Genomic DNA, 19,666 nt, shown 5'->3' on the forward strand with positions numbered 1-19,666 from the left:
GGGGTCGGTAAGAGGTAATTGTATTACCATAAGGTGTTTTTCCACTGGGTATGAGGAGATTGTACACTATATATATTTAAAGCTGTTTTTACCTAATTTAATTTAGGGTAAATCATCAGGTAACCTTATAAGTCAAGCAAGAAGGTGTGTTTCTACCTAATAAATTTGTGGATGGGCATCTTCTCTATATACACACCTCAAGTACTGGAGTCTTTTTCACATATGGTGTCTAATTATATACAAGAGACATACTACGCTATGATGTTATTTTAATTTTTTCTTTGTTTGAGGAACATAAAGAACAGAAAGGAGCACCATTCCCTTTGACATTCTTCTTTTTGTGGAAATCAGGACGAAAATGTGGCATTCCGTGGTGGTTACTCTACTGTGTCTGTGGACACATGACGCCTTTAGTCCAGCCACTCCTAGATTGACGGACGGCATATGTGGCCTGGGGGGGCATACTTGTGGTGGTGGCCCCTTTTCCGTTCCAGTTCTGTAAGTTACAGGTCTCTGACTCCGCTTCTTTAAGGAAAGACTCGCGCATCTGTCTTCTCTACCATAAGCACTGCCGTACATTCAGCTGTTTGCTAGGCGCGTTGCGGGCCTTCAACGTTCCGCGTTCCTCCTTCGGCGTTCGATTGAGATTGCTGGGTTGCAATCCTTCTGGCTAGCCTCTGCAGTCTATATGCCTTTTAGGGCACGATTGGGGTTTCGATCTTTGAATAACATCATGGCTCCACCTTTTTTTCAGTACCTTCCTGGCCAGTCTCGGCATGATATCTGACACTTATCTTGGTGGTTTTCTGTACCGGTTGCCTCTGGGTCATACTGCATATTAGGTTGCCTGGCATCCTTTTGTCACACTCCACAATTCTCTCGGTTGTGGGGTTGAGTTTTGGCTTGACTGTGCAGTTTCCGGAATTCTCAGTGCTTTCCCGACCATTTGGGAAGCTCTGGGACGTCTCCATGGTATTCTACTCCAGCGTCCCCTATGGGTGATAGAGAAAATAGGATTTTGGTATTTACCAATAAATCCCTTTCTCTGAGTCTATAGGGGATGCTGGACGCCCACCTGCGCTGATCTTTTCCGGCGGTGTAGTTATACCACGGGATTGTACCGGTGGTTTTGGGGGGCTGGGTGTCCTTCGAACCTGGTTGCAAGGTTTCCTTGCGTTACTGTAATTTTGTCTTTTGAATGATTATTCTACAAGCGGACATAGCTCTCTCTGTAAGGTGTCTGCCTTTAGTGTACCAGGTCATGGATTCTAATCCTGTGTGTGCTAAGACCTGTGTGATCTACGATCTATGGGGGTAATTCCAAGTTGGTTGCAGCAGGATTTTTTTAGCAATTGGGCAAAACCATGTGCACTGCAGGGGAGGCAGATATAACATGTGCAGAAAAAGTTAGATTTGGGTGGGTTATTTTGTTTCTGTGCAGGGTAAATACTGGCTGCTTTATTTTTACACAAATTAGATTGCAGATTGAACACACCCCACCCAAATCTACCTCTCTCTGCACATGTTATATCTGCCTCCCCTGCAGTGCACATGGTTTTGCCCAATTGCTAACAAAAATCCTGCTGCGATCAACTTGGAATTACCCCCTATGTCAATCCGTGGTGTGTATCTCTGTATCTATATATCTATCGGTATACACATGCACACGCATGTTCAATGTATCTCATTTTCTGGTTGTCTTACTTGCCTCCTCCTCTGTTGGTAGTATTGTGTCTCTCCTTGGGCACAGTTTAACTGGTCTGGGAAGGAGGGGGAGGAGCCAGTCACACACATTAAAATTTTAAAGTGCCGGCACGCCTGATCATCCCATCTTTACCCAATGGTATACTACTCCAGTGTCCCCTATGGACTCAGAGAAAGGGATTTATCGGTAAAATCCTGTTTTAAACAATATGATCACAGGCCATTGCATCCCAGCCTGGGGGTGGTGTGCACCCCATTTCTGGGTATTCCAGATTTTGGAATAATTGCATACCATAATGAGATATCATGGCGATGGGACCTAAGTCTAAACACAGAATGCATTTATGTTTCATATATACCTTATACACACAGCCTGACGATCATTTAATACAATATTTTCAATAACTTTGTGTATTAAACAGAGTTTGTGTACATTGAGCCATCAGAAAACAAAGGTTTCACCATCTCACTCAAAAAATTCTGTATTTCGGAATATTTGGATATGGGATGCTCAACATACATACATACATACATTATATATATATATATATATATATATATTTGGCAAGATAAACACTGGTGCTCCTCTACATATATACACTGCTCAAAAAAATAAAGGGAACACTAAAATAACACATCCTAGATCTGAATGAATGAAATATTCTTATTAAATACTTTGTTCTTTACATAGTTGAATGTGCTGACAACAAAATCACACAAAAATTATCAATGGAAATCAAATTTATTAACCCATGGAGGTCTGGATTTGGAGTCACACTCAAAATTAAAGTGGAAAAACACACTACAGGCTGATCCAACTTTGATGTAATGTCCTTAAAACAAATCAAAATGAGGATCAGTGGTGTGTGTGGCCTCCACGTGCCTGTATGACCTCCCTACAACCCACACAAATGGCTCAGGTAGTGCAGCTCATCCAGGATGCCACATCAATGCGAGCTGTGGCAAGAAGGTTTGCTGTGTCTGTCAGCGTAGTGTCCAGAGCATGGAGGCGCTACCAGGAGACAGGCCAGTACATCAGGAGACGTGGAGGAGGCCGTAGGAGGGCAACAACCCAGCAGCAGGACCGCTACCTCCGCCTTTGTGCAAGGAGGAACAGGAGGAGCACTGCCAGAGCCCTGCAAAATGACCTCCAGCAAGCCACAAATGTGCATGTGTCTTCTCAAATGATCAGAAACAGACTCCATGAGGGTGGTATGAGGGCCCAACGTCCACAGGTGGGGGTTGTGCTTACAGCCCAACACCGTGCAGGACGTTTGGCATTTGCCAGAGAACACCAAGATTGGCAAATTCGCCACTGGCGCCCTGTGCTCTTCACAGATGAAAGCAGGTTCTCACTGAGCACATGTGACAGACGTGACAGAGTCTGGAGACGCCAAGGTGAACGTTCTGCTGCCTGCAACGTCCTCCAGCATGACCGGTTTGGCAGTGGGTCAGTAATGGTGTGGGGTGGCATTTCTTTGGGTGACCGCACAGCCCTCCATGTGCTCGCCAGAGGTAGCCTGACTGCCATTAGGTATCGAGATGAGATCCTCAGACCCCTTGTGAGACCATATGCTGGTGCGGTTAGCCCTGGGTTCCTCCTAATGCAAGACCATGCTAGACCTCATGTGGCTTGAGTGTGTCAGCAGTTCCTGCAAGACGAAGGCATTGATGCCACAGACTGGCCCGCCCGTTCCCCAGACCTGAATCCAATTGAGCACATCTGGGACATCATGTCTCGCTCCATCCACCAACGTGGCGTTGCACCACAGACTGTCCAGGAGTTGGCGGATGCTTTAGTCCAGGTCTGGGAGGAGATCCCTCAGGAGACCATCTGCCACCTCATCAGGAGCATGCCCAGGCGTTGTAGGGAGGTCATACAGGCACGTGGAGGCCACACACACTACTGAGCCTCATTTTGACTTGTTTTAAGGACATTACATCAAAGTTGGATCAGCCTGTAGTGTGTTTTTCCACTTTAATTTTGAGTGAGACTCCAAATCCAGACCTCCATGGGTTAATAAATTTGATTTCCATTGATAATTTGTGTGTGATTTTGTTGTCAGCACATTCAACTATGTAAAGAACAAAGTATTTAATAAGAATATTTCATTCATTCAGATCTAGGATGTGTTATTTTAGTGTTCCCTTTATTTTTTTGAGCAGTGTATATTATATATATATATAAACATATATAAACATCAGTGGAAAAAAACGCACTCATTTCCAGATAAATAGATTTGGGTGCTGCAGCCTCATATTATAATATATAGTCCTCCTGTGTAAAGCATACCTTCCAGCAGCCGTTCACATAAAGACCAGCACACCACATATAAATGTCAAGAGATTCTGTAAGAATTCCTGAAGTGCAGAAATTGCTTCAAACAAAGTTTCATACAGCAACAGTCATTGTAACAATTCCAATTGATATGAGTAAGCTTAAAACCATGAAACTTATCGTGTCAGCTTGCAGACATATTGTCCTTTCATATTAAGCCCGACAGCTGTTGTGGTGCATGACCACCTTCCTCAAGGGCTCCATACATAATAGCCAAAAAGTTGCTGATTAAATAGCCTGGGCACCCGTCATCAGCACACTGATGTCCCACACATGTCACCCCACTCACCTGTCCATTCACGCCGCACTAGCCTCAGTCTCCACACAGCCGCTGTGGACCGCACGCCGTCTATTGCTGGACCGCATTTCCGGTTCCGGTCTGTGAGACCACTATCTTGTCCGTACGGAAACGCAGCTACTGAAGAGCGCCGGCCCGTGGTGCACATCCCACGCACCGGCGGCCGCTTCACTCGCGCTCCTAGGACATAAATCCACACTCACTGCTCTAGAGTGAGGAAGCCGGACTCAAAAATACAGTATATCAGACTGCAATACGTGTTCCGCTGCTCTAGCCTGGGGATTGGTTCCATGTCTAGGTTCCATTATATTCTTGCCCCCAAAGACAGTTTTTACAGTCTCGTATATGCCCGGTCCATATAAGCAAATATGCATGGAGTTAAACAGAAAGCCAGCCGGTCTGTGATGGTCACAGGCTAATGTAAGGTCACACAGCGCAGAACACCACTGAAGCCTGACAGGCGCCTCACGGCTATTCACTAATAAATTCACCACAGTAAGCAATAATCCAGGAAAACTGAAACATTGCACCAACTGATCTAACATAACAAAAAAATGTGACAACAGGTTTTTTCATACTGTAACATCACTGTCATCTATTATCACCTACACTAGCAGAACATATGAACTAATCTAATAGGGGATTTAATATTTCCCCATAAACCCTTTAAATATCATCTCCTGTGCAAGCAGCCCTCTTAAAATCCTATAAGAAAACATTTAAATTCAATTCCTCATTAAGGCCTCCTGGATACATTGTATCAAATTTATAAATCAGTTCACACTCCCGCTGGAGTAATAGTTTATGGCGATCCCCTCCCCTCTTCAGGGGTCTTATTTGATCCATGGGCATAAATCTAAAGTCCTTCAGTGTGTGTCCGGCTTCAGCAAAATGTTTAGCTACTGGTGGCGTGCTCTGATCAATTTTAACCATAGCTTTTTTAATGGACGAGCTGTGTATTCCAATCCTCTCTTTCAGCATCCTGATGGTTTTGCCGATATATAACAATTGACAGGGGCAGATTATGAGGTAGATAACATATTTGCTATCACATGTCATATGTTGTCGTAAAAGATGTTTCATTCCCATTCTTTGGATGTATAAAGAGATCACCTGTTATTAAATGTTGCCAATTCACGCATCTCCCGCATTGGTGTGAGCCATTCTTTAATGATAGCCAATTGTGTTTGGAGACTGTCGGGCTTATGTCAGATGATGTTAATTGATCCTTTAGGTTCCTGCTTCTTTTGTAGGCAAACAATGGCTTATTCTGGCAATATTTACTCATAATAGGATCAGTCTCCAATATATGCCAGTGTCTTAGTACAGAGTCTCTCAAAAACCGTGAGGCTATGGAAAAGGTGCTGGGAAAAATTAACCTGTTGATTTCTTTATCCTTTCTATTGCCAATCAATAAATTTTCCCTATCTAGGGTCAAACATTTCTGTATCGCCTCATCCACATCATGTTTATTAAAGCCTCGTTGGATAAAATCAGTCCCCATTTTCTGTAGAGCTTCAGTCAAGAGGGCGGGGTTAGAGGTTATCCTGACCACTCGTGACAACTGAGAAAATGGTAAACCCAGTTTCAATGGTTTGGGGTGAAAACTTTCTGCCAAAAGTACTGTGTTTTTATCTGTACTTTTTTTGTACGAGGAAATCTATGCTAAAGGAACTGCTTGCACAAGTGAGCCTGATGGTGCTTGTAAGACTGTTCAAATGCGTAATGAATTCATTGAGGCTTGTTAAGTCACCAGTCCATACCATAAAAATATCGTCAATAAAACGAGCAAAAAATGCTATTTAATCAGCAACTTTTTGGCTATTATGTATGGAGCCCTTGAGGAAGGTGGTCATGCACCGAAACAGCTGTCGGGCTTAATATGAAAGGACAATATGTCTGCAAGCTGACACGATAAGTTTCATGGTTTTAAGCTTACTCATATCAATTGGAATTGTTACAATGACTGTTGCTGTATGAAACTTTGTTTGAAGCAATTTCTGCACTTCAGGAATTCTTAAAGAATCTCTAGACAGTTATATGTGGTGTGCTGGTCTTTATGTGAACGGCTGCTGGAAGGTATGCTTTACACAGGAGGACTATATATATATATATATATATATATATATATAGCTGAGAGCCAACAACAGTGGGGTGGAAATGGTGGATATCCCGGGTAAGGGAGGGAGGGGGTGGTACAGTTGGTTAGGCTTTGTATGCCAATTAGGGTGGATCATGTATGTCTAAGGAGTGGTTAGTGTACAGTACCAGTCAAAAGTTTGGACACACCTTCTCATTCAATGGTTTTTATTTATTTTTATTATTTTCTACATTGTAGATTAATACTGAAGACATCAAAACTATGAAAGAACACATATGGAATTATGTTGTAAACAAAAAAGTGTTGAACAAATTAAAATATGTTTTATATTTTAGATTCCTCAAAGTAGCCCTCTTTTGCTTTGATGACAGCTTTGCACACTCTTGGTATTCTCTCAGTCAGCTTCATGAGGTAGTGTCCTGGAATGGTTTTGAATTAACAGGTGTGCCTTGTCAAGAGTCAATCTGTGGAATCACTTGCCTTCTTCATGTGTTTGAGACCATCAGTTGTGTTGTGCAGAGGTAGGGTTAGTACACAGTGGACACCGCTATTTGACTACTGTTATTATCCATATTATGGCACAAACCACTCAACTAAGCAAAGAGAAACGACTCCATCATTACTTTAAGACATGAAGGTCAGTCGATACGGAAAATTTCAAGAACTTTGAATGTATCCTCAAGTGTAGTTGCAAAAAAAATCAAACGCTATGATGAAACTGGCTCTCATGAGGACCGCCCCAGTAAAGGAAGACTAAGAGTAACCTCTGCTGCAGAGGATAAGTTCATTAGAGTTAAAAGCCTCAGAAACCGCTACTTAACAGCACCTCAGATTAGAGCCCACATAAATTCTTCACAGAGTTCAATTAGTAGACAAATCTCAACATCAACTGTTCAGAGGAGACTGCGTGAATCAGGCCTTCATGGTTGAATTGCTGCAAAGAAGCCACTACTGAGGATGAACAACAAGGAGAACAGAATTGTTTGGTCCAAGAAACACAAGGAATGGACTTTAGACCAGTGAAAATCTGTACTTTGCTCTGATGAGTCCAAATTTTAGATTTTTGGTTCCAAACGCTGTGTCTTTGTGAGACACAGAGAAGGTGAGTGGATGGTTTCTGCATGTGTGATTCCCACTGTGAAGCATGTAGGAGGAGGTGTGATAGTGTGGGAGTGCTTTGCTGGTGACACTGTTGGTGATTTATTCAAAATTCAAGGCACACTTAACCCGCATGGCTTTCACAGCATTCTGCAGCGCCATGCCATCCCATCTGGTTTGCGCTTACTGGGACCATCATTTGTTTTTCAACAAGACAATGACCCAAACCACACCTCCAGGCTATGTAAAGGCTACTTGACCAAGAAGGAAAGTGATGACCTGGCCTCCACAATCATCCGATCTAAACCCAATTGAGATGGTTTGGGATGAGTTGGACCGCAGAGTGAAGTAAAAGCAGCCAGCAAGTGCTCAGCACCTCTGGAAACTCCTTCAAGACTGTTGGAAAACCATTCCAGGAGACTACCTCATGAAGCGGATTGAGAGAATGTCAAGAGTGTGCAAAGCTGTCATCAAAGCAAAAAGGGGGATAATTTGAGGAATCTAAAATAAAAAACATATTTTGATTTGTTTAACACTTTTTTGTTTACAACATAATTCCATATGTGTTCTTTCATAGTTTTGATGTCTTCAGTATTAACCTACAATGTAGAAAATAATAAAAATAAATAAAAACCATTGAATGAGAAGGTGTGTCAAAACTTTTGACTGGTACTGTACATTAACCACTCCTTAGACATACATGATCCACCCTAATTGGCATACAGAGCCTAACCAACTGTACCACCCCCTCCCTCCCTTACCCGAGATATCCACTACTTATCTGGCCTGTGCAGCAGTGCAACTGTTATCTCCTCCCCACTGTTGTTGGCTCTCAGAAAAGAGGCAGCCAACTTTTCGAGCCAAATGGCATATGTTAAAAGTGGTGTATTCGGATGCAGCGGTTTCACATTGGCCCTCTTGGATTCAAAAAGACTGTCTGTTCCCCGAGAGACAGCAACTGCAGGGATGAGACACTTTAGGCTGCCTTAGGGGTGTGCAGGCTCACACTATGCATACCATGTGTCCTACAGTATGTTGGTAAGTATGACTAAGTTAATTCACATCCAATTTAATGATGCCTGTGTCCTGAAAATGTGTGTGTATGCATACTGTAGATACATATAGAATGGTATGTAGATTGGAGCCAGTCAACATGATGGTAATATTTTACAACTGAGTTATTTAGGATTGCTTCTATAATATTAAAATCCACTTACACTGCCATATAAATTATAACTGGATCTGAGGTTATCATTCCACACAGGGAACATACTCAGTTTTCGATCCTCCTGTTTCAGGGCCTGAATTTCTAATTTCAACTCTTTTAGTTGATTTTCTAGCTGTTTGCTTTTTTCAAGGTATTCCATCCTGCAGAGAGCAAATTTAGATTGTACAACTTGTTTCTGTGTTAGGAATGTAAGAAAACAACAAAACAAGATATAATTAAACTGGAAAAATGATGTTTAAATTTAATCAAGTGATAATTAATGTTATGCGTTTCCTGTGCACCTCTATTGGGTGCAATCAGAGCTGCCATCAGAAATTGTGGGGCCCGGGACTGACAAAATACACAGGACCCTTCCCTCCCCCCCAAAAAAAAAAGATTCTTCCGTACTGCTCCACCCCTATGTGATGTCATACATTGTGACGTTATACATAGGTGGAATGTTGCGGACCTACACAAACTGTTTACAGAGAACTGATGCTCAAATAAAGATTGTTTTAAGGAGTCCTCTCTGCGCATCAGCCTGATGTTGAGTCACAGACTGGTGCAGCTCTACATGTATTGGCGGTTGGAGCCAGGGGTGGGCCCCCCTTTCTGTATAGGCCCGGGACCCCAGTCCCCATAGTCCCCCCCTGATGGCTGCCCTGGGTGCAAGACAAACCTTTGCAAGAGATACAGTACAGTGCACAGAGATAAATTGCTAACCAACCAGTTTAAAGAGCGGCAGGTAGGAACTGACTGGTTGGTCATTCATCTTTCTCCAGCTTTGATAAATCTACACTGCAATTTGGATGGGTGCATGCAGTCATCACACGGAATTCAATCCCCCCAAGAGCATGTCTGTACAGTAATAATCTGTGGAATAATTGTATCTCATGCCAGATGTTATTGTATACTGTACTGTGTTACAATATTTTGTGTTCTCCCCCCCCCCCAAAAAAAAAAAGATTTCTCTATTGCGTTCCTGTATGGTGTTCTCAAAATGTCACATTGATATACATAAAAACAATGTAATTTAGGACCTGATTCAGTAAGGATTATAAATTCTGCTAAGTAGCAGAATTTGCAGTCTTTGAATCCTATGCTGGGGGCCGCCCATCCCAGGGCAAGGCCACGCAGCATGCTATTAGCCCTCCCTCCCCCTACCACGCTGAAACTGTGGTTGCACCGCAATTTCAGCGTGGTCACAAAAAGTCAGGTAGCCTCCTGCCGGCGCATCCTGGCTGCCCCCGCAGCAGGCCCACTGTAATTTTTCTGATCGCAGCGGCTGCATGTGATATCATGCAGCCGCCCCGATCACGCCACTGTCACGCCCCCCTGTCACGCCCACCAGTTTCTCCATCCCTGCCTCCATAATGCTCCATCTCGGCCTTGGAAATGGAGTATTGCTGCCCCCGACCTGTGAACCTGTCTGACAGGCAGAGGCGTTCGCATTTTCTGCAGGCACTCGCAGAAAATGTAGGCACATGCTCGCATATTGCTTTTATAAAACAAGACACACTTCAGTTCTTACTTTTCTCTTTCAATCTCCAGTGATAACCTCTTGTAGTCTGTATCTACATCCTGCCGCAGTGTCTTATTATCGGATCCCCCTTCTATCGCATTCTGCAGAAGAACTTTTGTGGAAGGCTAAAATAAAAAGTACTGTTATCATATTCACAGCTATAGAACATAATTGAATATTCATTGTCATTACATTGAAAACTGGAGTTTAAATTGTTTTGTTGGTTTATCTGGAAATAAGGAATTGTTTTGGCAATAATCAAGGGTGCCCCGTAGTAGAAGACTTGTTTTTTTTATTGATTTAATGTTCTTTTCTGCTTTTGCCCACATTAGCAGGTGGAGAACAGGTTGCACTCTATAGGTCAAAGGCCACCCCGTTAAAGTCACACTGTTACAGGAGTTAAAAAGAGAACATGACAGGTCTACTCACGGGATGGCAAACAGTCCCCAGTTCTTGGAGCCTTTGTTTTGCTATCCGCTCAGCTTCTCTGGCTTTGTTCAGGTCCTGTTCTAAAAGCTCTGCTTCCTTAGCTCTGCCAATAAAACAGACTGGCAATGTGATTTGATGTGTTTTGTCCATGGGGGTAATTACCGGGGAAACAACTGCCATGAGGACCAAAAGCTATGGGAGGTTGGCAGGGCCCTACATACAGTAGCTACCACAATGTTGCTGTAGATCATCTATATGTAAATTATGATACAGGGGATTGATAATGACTGTGATGATTTATGGGATTTATAGTGGATGTTGCCAGTAAAACAATAGATAAGAAATGTTACATTGGCGAGCATCTGACTGCACCTATAGTAATTTAATATAATATGGAGCAGCAATGCAGAATCTTTTCCTGGCTTGGCCACCTCACCACTCTTACATAATGCATCTTAGGGACTGCACATGTAAAGTCTGTGCTGCCTGGAGGTTAGCTGGCACACAAATCATTGTATAGACTGCTATGGGTAGGCTGTGTGGATACACCACTGAGGCGTGCAGAGGAGCAAAGAGCCCAGGGTGTTCAGGTACTGTCCCTAAATTGTAGGGATTAGGTAAGTAATGAAAAAGGTGTTTTCATTTCTTAATATTATGATACCTTTTATTTTATACCTAATTATATCAGAGAAAAATCAGCTAATTAAAATCTAGCATATTTGCTAATAACAATAATTATTTTTAAACTAGATTTTGTTTCATCAGTGCTGATTATGGATCACTAATCTATCTTTTGCACTATATAAAGTAGGAGGCTCCGTCTTTGATAATTGAATCTAATTGTGAGATGGTAGAAGTAACTGCTAACAACCATCTGTCTGCTGAAAGCATACATCACAATAAAGGTATTTTATTATACTGTATATAGCCTATTAGTCATTGCTTAATTATTGATCGATCGCTTTCTGTCTTATCCATCCATGTTTTTACTGGTATAGAAATCAAAGATGAAGGCACATTTTCCTTTTCAGTATATTTACTATTACTTTTTTATGTAGTATAATACACGAAACCGCTGTTCACCTCCTATCAGACTCCTTGAGTAGTTTCATAGTGATCATATCAGATTCTCTCATCTTTTTCTCCATCATCAGCATCTCTTCTTTGCTATCCAGTACCGCCATCTCCAGGCGCTGCCGCTCTTGTCTGGCTTCTACTGCATCCTGAGCTAGAAGCTTTGCTTCATCCTCTGCGATCTGAGCCTTCTCAGCCATCAACTCAGCTGTTTCATTAGACCGAAGCTACACACCACAACAAACAACACAATGTACTGAGACTGCACATAATCTTTCATGACAATCTTTGTGCCAAAAATTCTCTTACACGTTCATTTAGCTTTCTCTCACATATACCAATGAAAATGACTGAACAAACTGCTAGAATTTATGAATATCCCCAATGCTTTTGGAGGGATGTTCTGTTTTGGTCTTTTAGGGATAGATAATTACATCTGTTGACTTCCAAAAGTGATGATTATTATTATTATTATTATTATTATTACTATTATTATTATTAATAATAATAATAATAATAATATTATTATAGGATCCACTATGTATATTATTACATTTATTGGTGCTCTACTATTAGCTATATATCATCAATTGTGTTCACTGAAATCTGCACAGAAAGTCTTTTATGCTTGCAAAGCTGTGTCTTTAGATACGTTAACTAATATACTGTGTGAAAAGTCTAAGCCCTGTCTACAATACTCTAATAATTGCTATACTGCTATACTAAAAGTAATTCTAGTCCACAGAAGCTAGAGTTGTTTAGTTGTGCTTTGTGCTGCTACAGATAATGATACATGTGCGTATGTCTGAATCTACAGATGAACTTTTAAACTGTCTATAAGTGGCCATGAGCCTGATTCAGAGCTGTACACAAACCCGATAGTTTGCGAACAAATCAGAGGGTTGGAGGACTGCGCATGCTGAGAGCGGGTCCTGTGTCATTGCACGCAGAGGCCCCTAAGCTGCAGCCTGATTGATAGTCCATTTGGTGGTAGGGAGTGGTGGCGTCAGGCAGCATTCCTGAAAATGCGACACCCCTGTTTTCTTGGAATGCTCATCTTCCAACGCAATTTACTGGCCTCAGGTAAGGATCTGAGATGACCAATGTTTTTGCAAATGATTAGCAGTCTGGTTTCTGGAATTTAGGGCCTTATTCAAGTTGGATCGCTACAGAAATTGCAATCGTCTTAAAACTGCTACTGCTGTAAATCGCATGTGAAAAGCCGCCTTGAATAGTAAAAGATGCCCACGGATGTGATCGCAAATCTGCGTATGTATCAGAATTGCAATGCACACACACAAAAACCCAGTACCATTGACAGTTGCGGATGACCCAGGCAGGGTTGCCATCAGGGGGGGGGGGCAGCCCGTATGTGCGTCCTGAGACCAGACAGCTAAGGGGGCCCACTCCTGACAGTGCCTGATTCAAGGTGGGGGTCAATAACACAGCTATAGTTTTGGGCAGGGGGGGGGTTGAGCCCAGTGAGCTGCCGCTACATACACATACACACTGCTCTCACCCTCAGCATCCGGCACCCCCTGCCCCATCCATCACAGCTCCTTCTGGCTCACGTCTGCCTGCATGCATGGCTACACACTGTTCAGTGGGCTCCAGCGGAACAACTCCACACCAGCTAGACCCGCCAGCCTGTCAGTGGTGAGGGGAGAGAGGTGCAGGAAAGAGCACATTGGGCAGAGACGAGAAGGGGAGAAAGGTGACCAATTCAGAGCAGCTGCCCCTTTCCACTCCTGCTCTCCCTGAGATCCAATCCCCCACCAGTACTCCTGCCAGCCAGCCACTCCACACCTCTAAAGAGACCCATACAATAACGCGACATGTCCAACCGTCATGTCACAGGCGATCACCCCGGCAGCCTCCCGGGTGGCAGGATCGCATAAGATACATCGTATGCAGTCCTTTTGCATACAATGTATCTTGGGCGATCCCAGCCATGCCTGCGGGGTTGGACATGATCGTTAGTGCAGCACGGTCAATCTGGAGAATCCAATCCGATGCTCACGGGAATGCGCATCAAATCGGATCGGATCAGAAACACCTCCAAAATGCCGACTTCATCCGATATATTGGGCCAAATGCCCGAAATCTGATGAAATCGGGCATTAATGTTCTAGTGTATGGGATCCTTAAGACAGCAGGTCACCCACCCCTTCTTCCCTAAGGAACTCCAGTCGGCTCCCCATTACTGTTTTTAGTCTTCACCTGTAAACTTCTGTTGTCTGGAGGATGTATGTGAGGGGGTGGGGGGAGTGGTACCCTGCCTATTTGGTCAATCCTGGGCCACACAGTTTCTGATGGCAGCTCTGGACTACACAGAATAATAAAAATTCAATCACAGCACCACCATGTTTCCAACCACTTCCCGGAAACACCATGTTAACATCCATGAATGGTCACTTCCTGTCAATTAAATTGCATTCACATTTCACTTCAGCTGCATTTGTATTTGGAGCTACGCGAATGCACAATGTCTTCGCAGTGCACGTGCAGTCTGACGATAATCGTCTGAGTTATGATTTTGCAACTGAAGCTAAATAAGGCCCTTATAGTCAGAAAAAAAAAGACAGTTTTGGGGCTGAAGCGGAGTTGGGTTTGCAAAAAGTGCATATTTGTACTGCTTTGTGAAACAGGACTTTTCACTGATGCATGAAATTACTCAAACACTATAGAAATAAACCCACTCCTAAGAATGTATTGAAGTAAACACAGAGGCATCACTCACCGCTAAAACACCCAGTGCAGTTGGGTGCAAAAGGAGCTTGGATTCGTAGGACGGGGTGTGGCTTCATGAGATGGGGCGTGGCTAAGTGTCCCGACCCTCGTTCTTGTCACCTCGGGAGTTGGGGAGATGCGGCCTGGCCCCAGAGACCGGCTTTTTTTCAGTGCCGGCTCCTACATGGTGACAGGAGCCGGGTTGCTGCACGGAATATTACAGTGCAGCACCCAGCTCCGGTAACTGAGCAGGATCAGGCACTTTGGTGTCGCCCCTCGGGTGATGCCACTTAGTAAATAATGCCTGGTAAATCCACTAGGAGAGCACTGGGTTGAAGTGCATTCGCACACTTACGAGAGCCTCGTTGGCTTGTCTTGCTTCCTCCTCCAGCTGGAACAGTCTTCTCTCTAGCTCCTCTTTAGCTCTCTCTGCCTCTTCTCTGAGCTGTTTCTCAATCACCAGTCTATCATGTTCTTTCTAATAAACTAGACTCTGTTAATGTTTTCATAGTGTAAAACTTTGTATTACATATTTGTCCTTCATAATAAATCCTAAGAACATTGCAGAAAATTTATAAGCAATACTGATGTTGACTTACAATATATTTCATATACAACTGAAAAGTTTGTACATAAATATAATATTAAATAGTAAAGTTGTACGTAAATATATATATATTTATATATATTTATATTTATGTGCAACTTTTCAGTTGTAATAAATATATATACAGGTTGAGTATCCCTTATCCATATGTTGGGGATAAGAAGTATTTTTGATATCGGATTTTTCCGTATTTTGGAATAATTGCATACCATAATGAGATATCATGGTGATGGGACCTAAGTCTAAACACAGAATGCATTTATGTTTCATATACACCTTATACACACAGCCTGAAGGTCATTTTAGCCAATATTTTTAATAACTTTGTGCATTAAACAAAGTGTGTCTACATTCACACAATTCATTTATGTTTCATATACACCTTATATACACAGCCTGAAGGTCATTTAATACAATATTTTAATAACTTTGTGTATTAAACAATGTTTGTGGACATTGAGCCATCAGAAAACAAAGGTTTCACTATCTCAGACCTACTCAAAAAATCCCCTATTTCGGAATATTCCGTATTTCGGAATATTTGGATATGGGATACTCAACCTGTGTGTATATATATATATATATATATATATATATATATATATATATATATATATATATAGGAAGAACAAAGTTTAGGAGAATGCGCCCATAGTGCAGATCAATTTATTTCATACAAAAGATAAACATCAGAATACAGCACGGGTTAAGAAAGACTCGTACCCTGTCAGACCCACTCTTTGGGCCAGTTTAACACATGTTAGTCGTGTGTCCTCCTTCTTCACTCGGCTTACACATCCCGACTGCATCCTCTGCAAGTGGCCTGACGGGTCCGGCTTCCACCGGCGCGGTGCATGGCCCCGGCTCTGACTGTGGCGGTTTGGTGTTTTGCCTTGTGGATTCCTAACATGTGTTAAACTGGCCCAAAGAGTGGGTCTGACAGGGTACGAGTCTTTCTTAACCTGTGCTGTATTCTGATGTTTATCTTTTGTATGAAATACATTGATCTGCACTATGGGCGCATTCTCCTAAACTTTGTTCTTCCCAGATACTTTTTGCTCAAGGGGTCCTGAGTGTGCTTGGAGAATTGCAGCGGTGTTGGTTACACCAGTGCAGCAGTCCAGAGATTTATTCCCTGCGGATTGGAAACCCTTAGCAAAAAATCACCAGCGCACCTGTACACTACTGATGCAGCATATTGTATGTATGTATATATGTATATATGTCTATATATATATATATATATATATATATATATATATAGACACAAACACACACACACAAATCAAATTAGTGTCAGAACAGACTGATAGCAGAATGCTAAGGTGCCAATACAGCGTAAAGAAGATTGATAAATCCTGCATCCTGATTTAAGCCAATGCTTCAAACTTGGGGCTCTGGGGGTTATTCAGAGATGAACGCAGATGGCTGCATACACACCAGATCTGCGTTCATCTCCTCACATGCTGGGGGCCGCCTAGCACAGGGCAAGGCCACCCAGCATGTGTGAGGGCGCCCTCTGATGCATCCGCCATTAGATTGCAGAGGCATAGGATCTAAGGCTGACCCTCGGTGGTCAGTGGCCATCTTTTTTTTCCGGAGCGGCTGCATGTGATGTCATGCTCCCGATATGCCCCCGTTCTGTACACCCCGCCCCCTAATGCTGCGACGACGCCCCTCCCATGGCTGCTACTGTCAATCACACTGCGGCCACAATTTGTAAGGTCGCACACGTGCACTGCGGTCAGTGCGCGTGCACAGACTAGATGAACGCGGCGCTGCGAGCGACCACGCCGGCTGCGTCCATCTCTGAATTAGGCCATTTGGCAAGCAAATTTGACACTTAAATCATGTGGAAACTAAAGTATCACAGCTACGTAGGAAAAGGTAACTGGAGAATTATTTTCTCCATTAATGCATGGCGTCATTGCATTGTAGACAGCAAGCCATACTCTCTACAGCACTTAACATTTTCTGCTATATAGGTACCATCTGGAAGTGGCATTATATGAGCAATATCCTTATCTCAGCCAAAACCGTCAGGTACAGAGGGATCTCGTCCAATCAGTCCCTGCAGGCAGCTGCAACTCCTCCCACTCTAATCCCCTCATTCTGCAATTACACTGCTCCTGGTTACACTGTAGTTACATACAGTAGCTTAGGATGCATATAAATTTTAAAGCAAGTCCATGTGACAATACAATCTAATATTGCAAAAGAAGTTAGGCATTGAAAAAAATACCTTTTTCCTGGCTTTTTCTTCCTTGGCTTGTGCTTTCATCTGCTGCATCTCAAGTGAGTCCACCTTTCTTTTAGTCAGGAATAAATTATGGTTTCCAATGCATAGGTGCAAGATCTAGTGAGAATGACATGGTGTACATTGTAATATACGTTGTAATAATGGCATGTTGGTGAGCGATAAACATTCATAAAAATGAAAATTGATTGATAATCATAGATAGAGTAATACTAAAGAAATTACTTAAACTAGCATTTGTTTAGCTTATCATTTCTATAAAATGCATACATGCAGGTAATGCCTTAGCTATTTGGCTGTACAATATTATTTATTATGAATTATGTTTATAGTGCCTACATATTACAAAGCGCTTTTACAGAGAATACTCTCTCAACATTGCTGCAGTAATGTTAAACAGTACTTCTAGTTGTACCTAGTTGTGAGCGATTTACTAACGCTGGGCGTCTTTTTGTTCATATTCCCCCTGAAAATATATCTTATTGACATTATATATATAGAACGCACAAGCAGAGTCTGCTGATTAAAATGATATGCGTCATGCCTATATTCTGTGCGCAACTACGACTGTATCTGCATACAAAATGCTGCACTACAAATCATTGTAACATAGCATTTTGTATACAGGTGCGGTTGCACACAGAATATAGGCATGATTTAATTAGCAGAGTCTGCTTGTCCATCCTATTCGCATAGTGATACTGTACGAATATGGCACAATTTTGGAGAAAAAAAAAAGACATTCAACGTTAGCAGAGTTGCATGGGACCTGCCGGCTCACTCACGGTATCTCATGGTGCATGGCATATTGAAGCTAAATATATGAGGACACGTCTGTATTTAGTCATTCATATCTGTTACCTTCTCAAGTGGAGTGTGCGAAGAAGCATGTAAATAAAACTCACGTAAATACAAAGAGAACATGAAAACTCCACCTGAATAAGGCCAAGCTTAGAACAGCAACTATGACTTTGTGCACTGAGGCAGCTATACACTGTGCCAGCGTCTGCAGAGGGCTTAGGCATTCACAACATACTTGGGCCCGACATAACTCTTGTAGGGTTGTCCTACAATGGGTTAACCATTGATTATCAATGGTATTTTTCCATTGCAGGGAAAACCATTGATGATTAAAGGAAATGCAAATGTGCATGTACGATACAGAAAAGCAATTTGTTTTTGTTGCTATTGGACCTTCTCCATTGTTGGTAAAACCATCAGGAGGAAACCAATGATGTTTAAAAACCATCTCTAGTCAAGGACCTTCCCTAATCCCTTGGTGGCCCTGATTATGTATGATTGCCTACACAGTGACATGGTCACGGTCCTGTTTTTGTGAACAAACAAAACTCATGCAGTTCGGCATCTTGGCTCCATGACACAGGTCTGCCTCACATCCACCTAAACTCAGGAGGGAATCCTTTACAGCAACAAAGTTCAGGAGTGTTATGATACCAAGGAGAGACCATACCCAAAGCTAATCCTCAAATCATAGCTTTCCTTTTTCATCCACTAGGGGTCACCGGAGCACTCTTGGGATATGGACGGTTCCGCAGGAACAAGGCACTGAATAAATTAAATTTGGAACTACTCCTCCCCTCCATATCCCAGAGTACCTCAGTGTTTTTTCCGGTGCTCACAGTAGCAACAAGGCTTGTGTGGAGCTTATCCACACTTATTGGATTTTTTTTCAACTGTTCCACATCCCTTACCCCCTTCCAATAGGCGTGGGTCCGGGATAGTGGAAGCTGCTACAAGCAGCTGTGGCGTGTCCGGCCTCTCTGAAAGAGCTCCCTCACAACCATGTGCAGGACTACCTGCAGGAAAGGCTGGACGGAGCTTACAGAAGAAGCCCCGTCATAGCCCTCACCACAGGGTCCAGGTATGTTGGGACGGGGCGGTCAGCTCACGCTGCCGCCCGCTGTGTGGGGACACTGTGTTTATGTGCGAGCCACCCGCCGCCGCTTCCAGCCGCCCGCCGCTGCTTTCAGCGCCCGCCGCCGCTACCTGGTTACCGCTCCCTGAGCCGCACCGGCCACGTTCTTCATGCATAGGCCGCTCCACGGCTCTATGCAGTGCGCTATCCGGCCCCCGCTGCAGCTTCCCGGCTCCCTCTTCAGCGTATGTAAGCCCCGGCTCCGTGTAATAGAGAGCGGTACACGGAGCACGGGGGGGGGGGGGGGGGAGAAGCACACAGCATGGAGGGAGAAGTGTGTTCTTAGCAGCAGCAGAGCTGCATGTGTTATTAGAATAGGCTATTAAGCCTTTTGTTAACAGGATTCACTTATATGTGCAGATGGG

The 19,666-nt window shown here is 43.1% G+C and overlaps 1 protein-coding gene across 3 annotated transcripts in view; it reads right to left on the reverse strand.

The window, feature by feature from the left end:
* Nucleotides 1-19,666, reverse strand: part of LOC135028194 (merlin-like) — a 179,273-nt gene that overhangs the window by 29,025 nt on the left and 130,582 nt on the right. For 2 of the 3 annotated variants that reach the window (XM_063953761.1, XM_063953760.1), the window contains exons 11-16: nucleotides 17,351-17,464; nucleotides 14,857-14,979; nucleotides 11,781-11,998; nucleotides 10,698-10,800; nucleotides 10,278-10,393; nucleotides 8,757-8,907 (exon numbers count right to left, since the gene is read on the reverse strand). In XM_063953761.1, the coding sequence (XP_063809831.1) occupies nucleotides 8,757-8,907; nucleotides 10,278-10,393; nucleotides 10,698-10,800; nucleotides 11,781-11,998; nucleotides 14,857-14,979; nucleotides 17,351-17,464 (825 nt within the window). Of the gene's footprint in view, nucleotides 1-171; nucleotides 993-8,756; nucleotides 8,908-10,277; nucleotides 10,394-10,697; nucleotides 10,801-11,780; nucleotides 11,999-14,856; nucleotides 14,980-17,350; nucleotides 17,465-19,666 lie in introns of those variants that run through there. The other variant, XM_063953762.1, reaches the window with a different exon arrangement.

The sequence above is a fragment of the Pseudophryne corroboree genome, chromosome 2 (assembly GCF_028390025.1).
Source record: "Pseudophryne corroboree isolate aPseCor3 chromosome 2, aPseCor3.hap2, whole genome shotgun sequence".
Lineage (NCBI taxonomy): Eukaryota > Metazoa > Chordata > Amphibia > Anura > Myobatrachidae > Pseudophryne > Pseudophryne corroboree.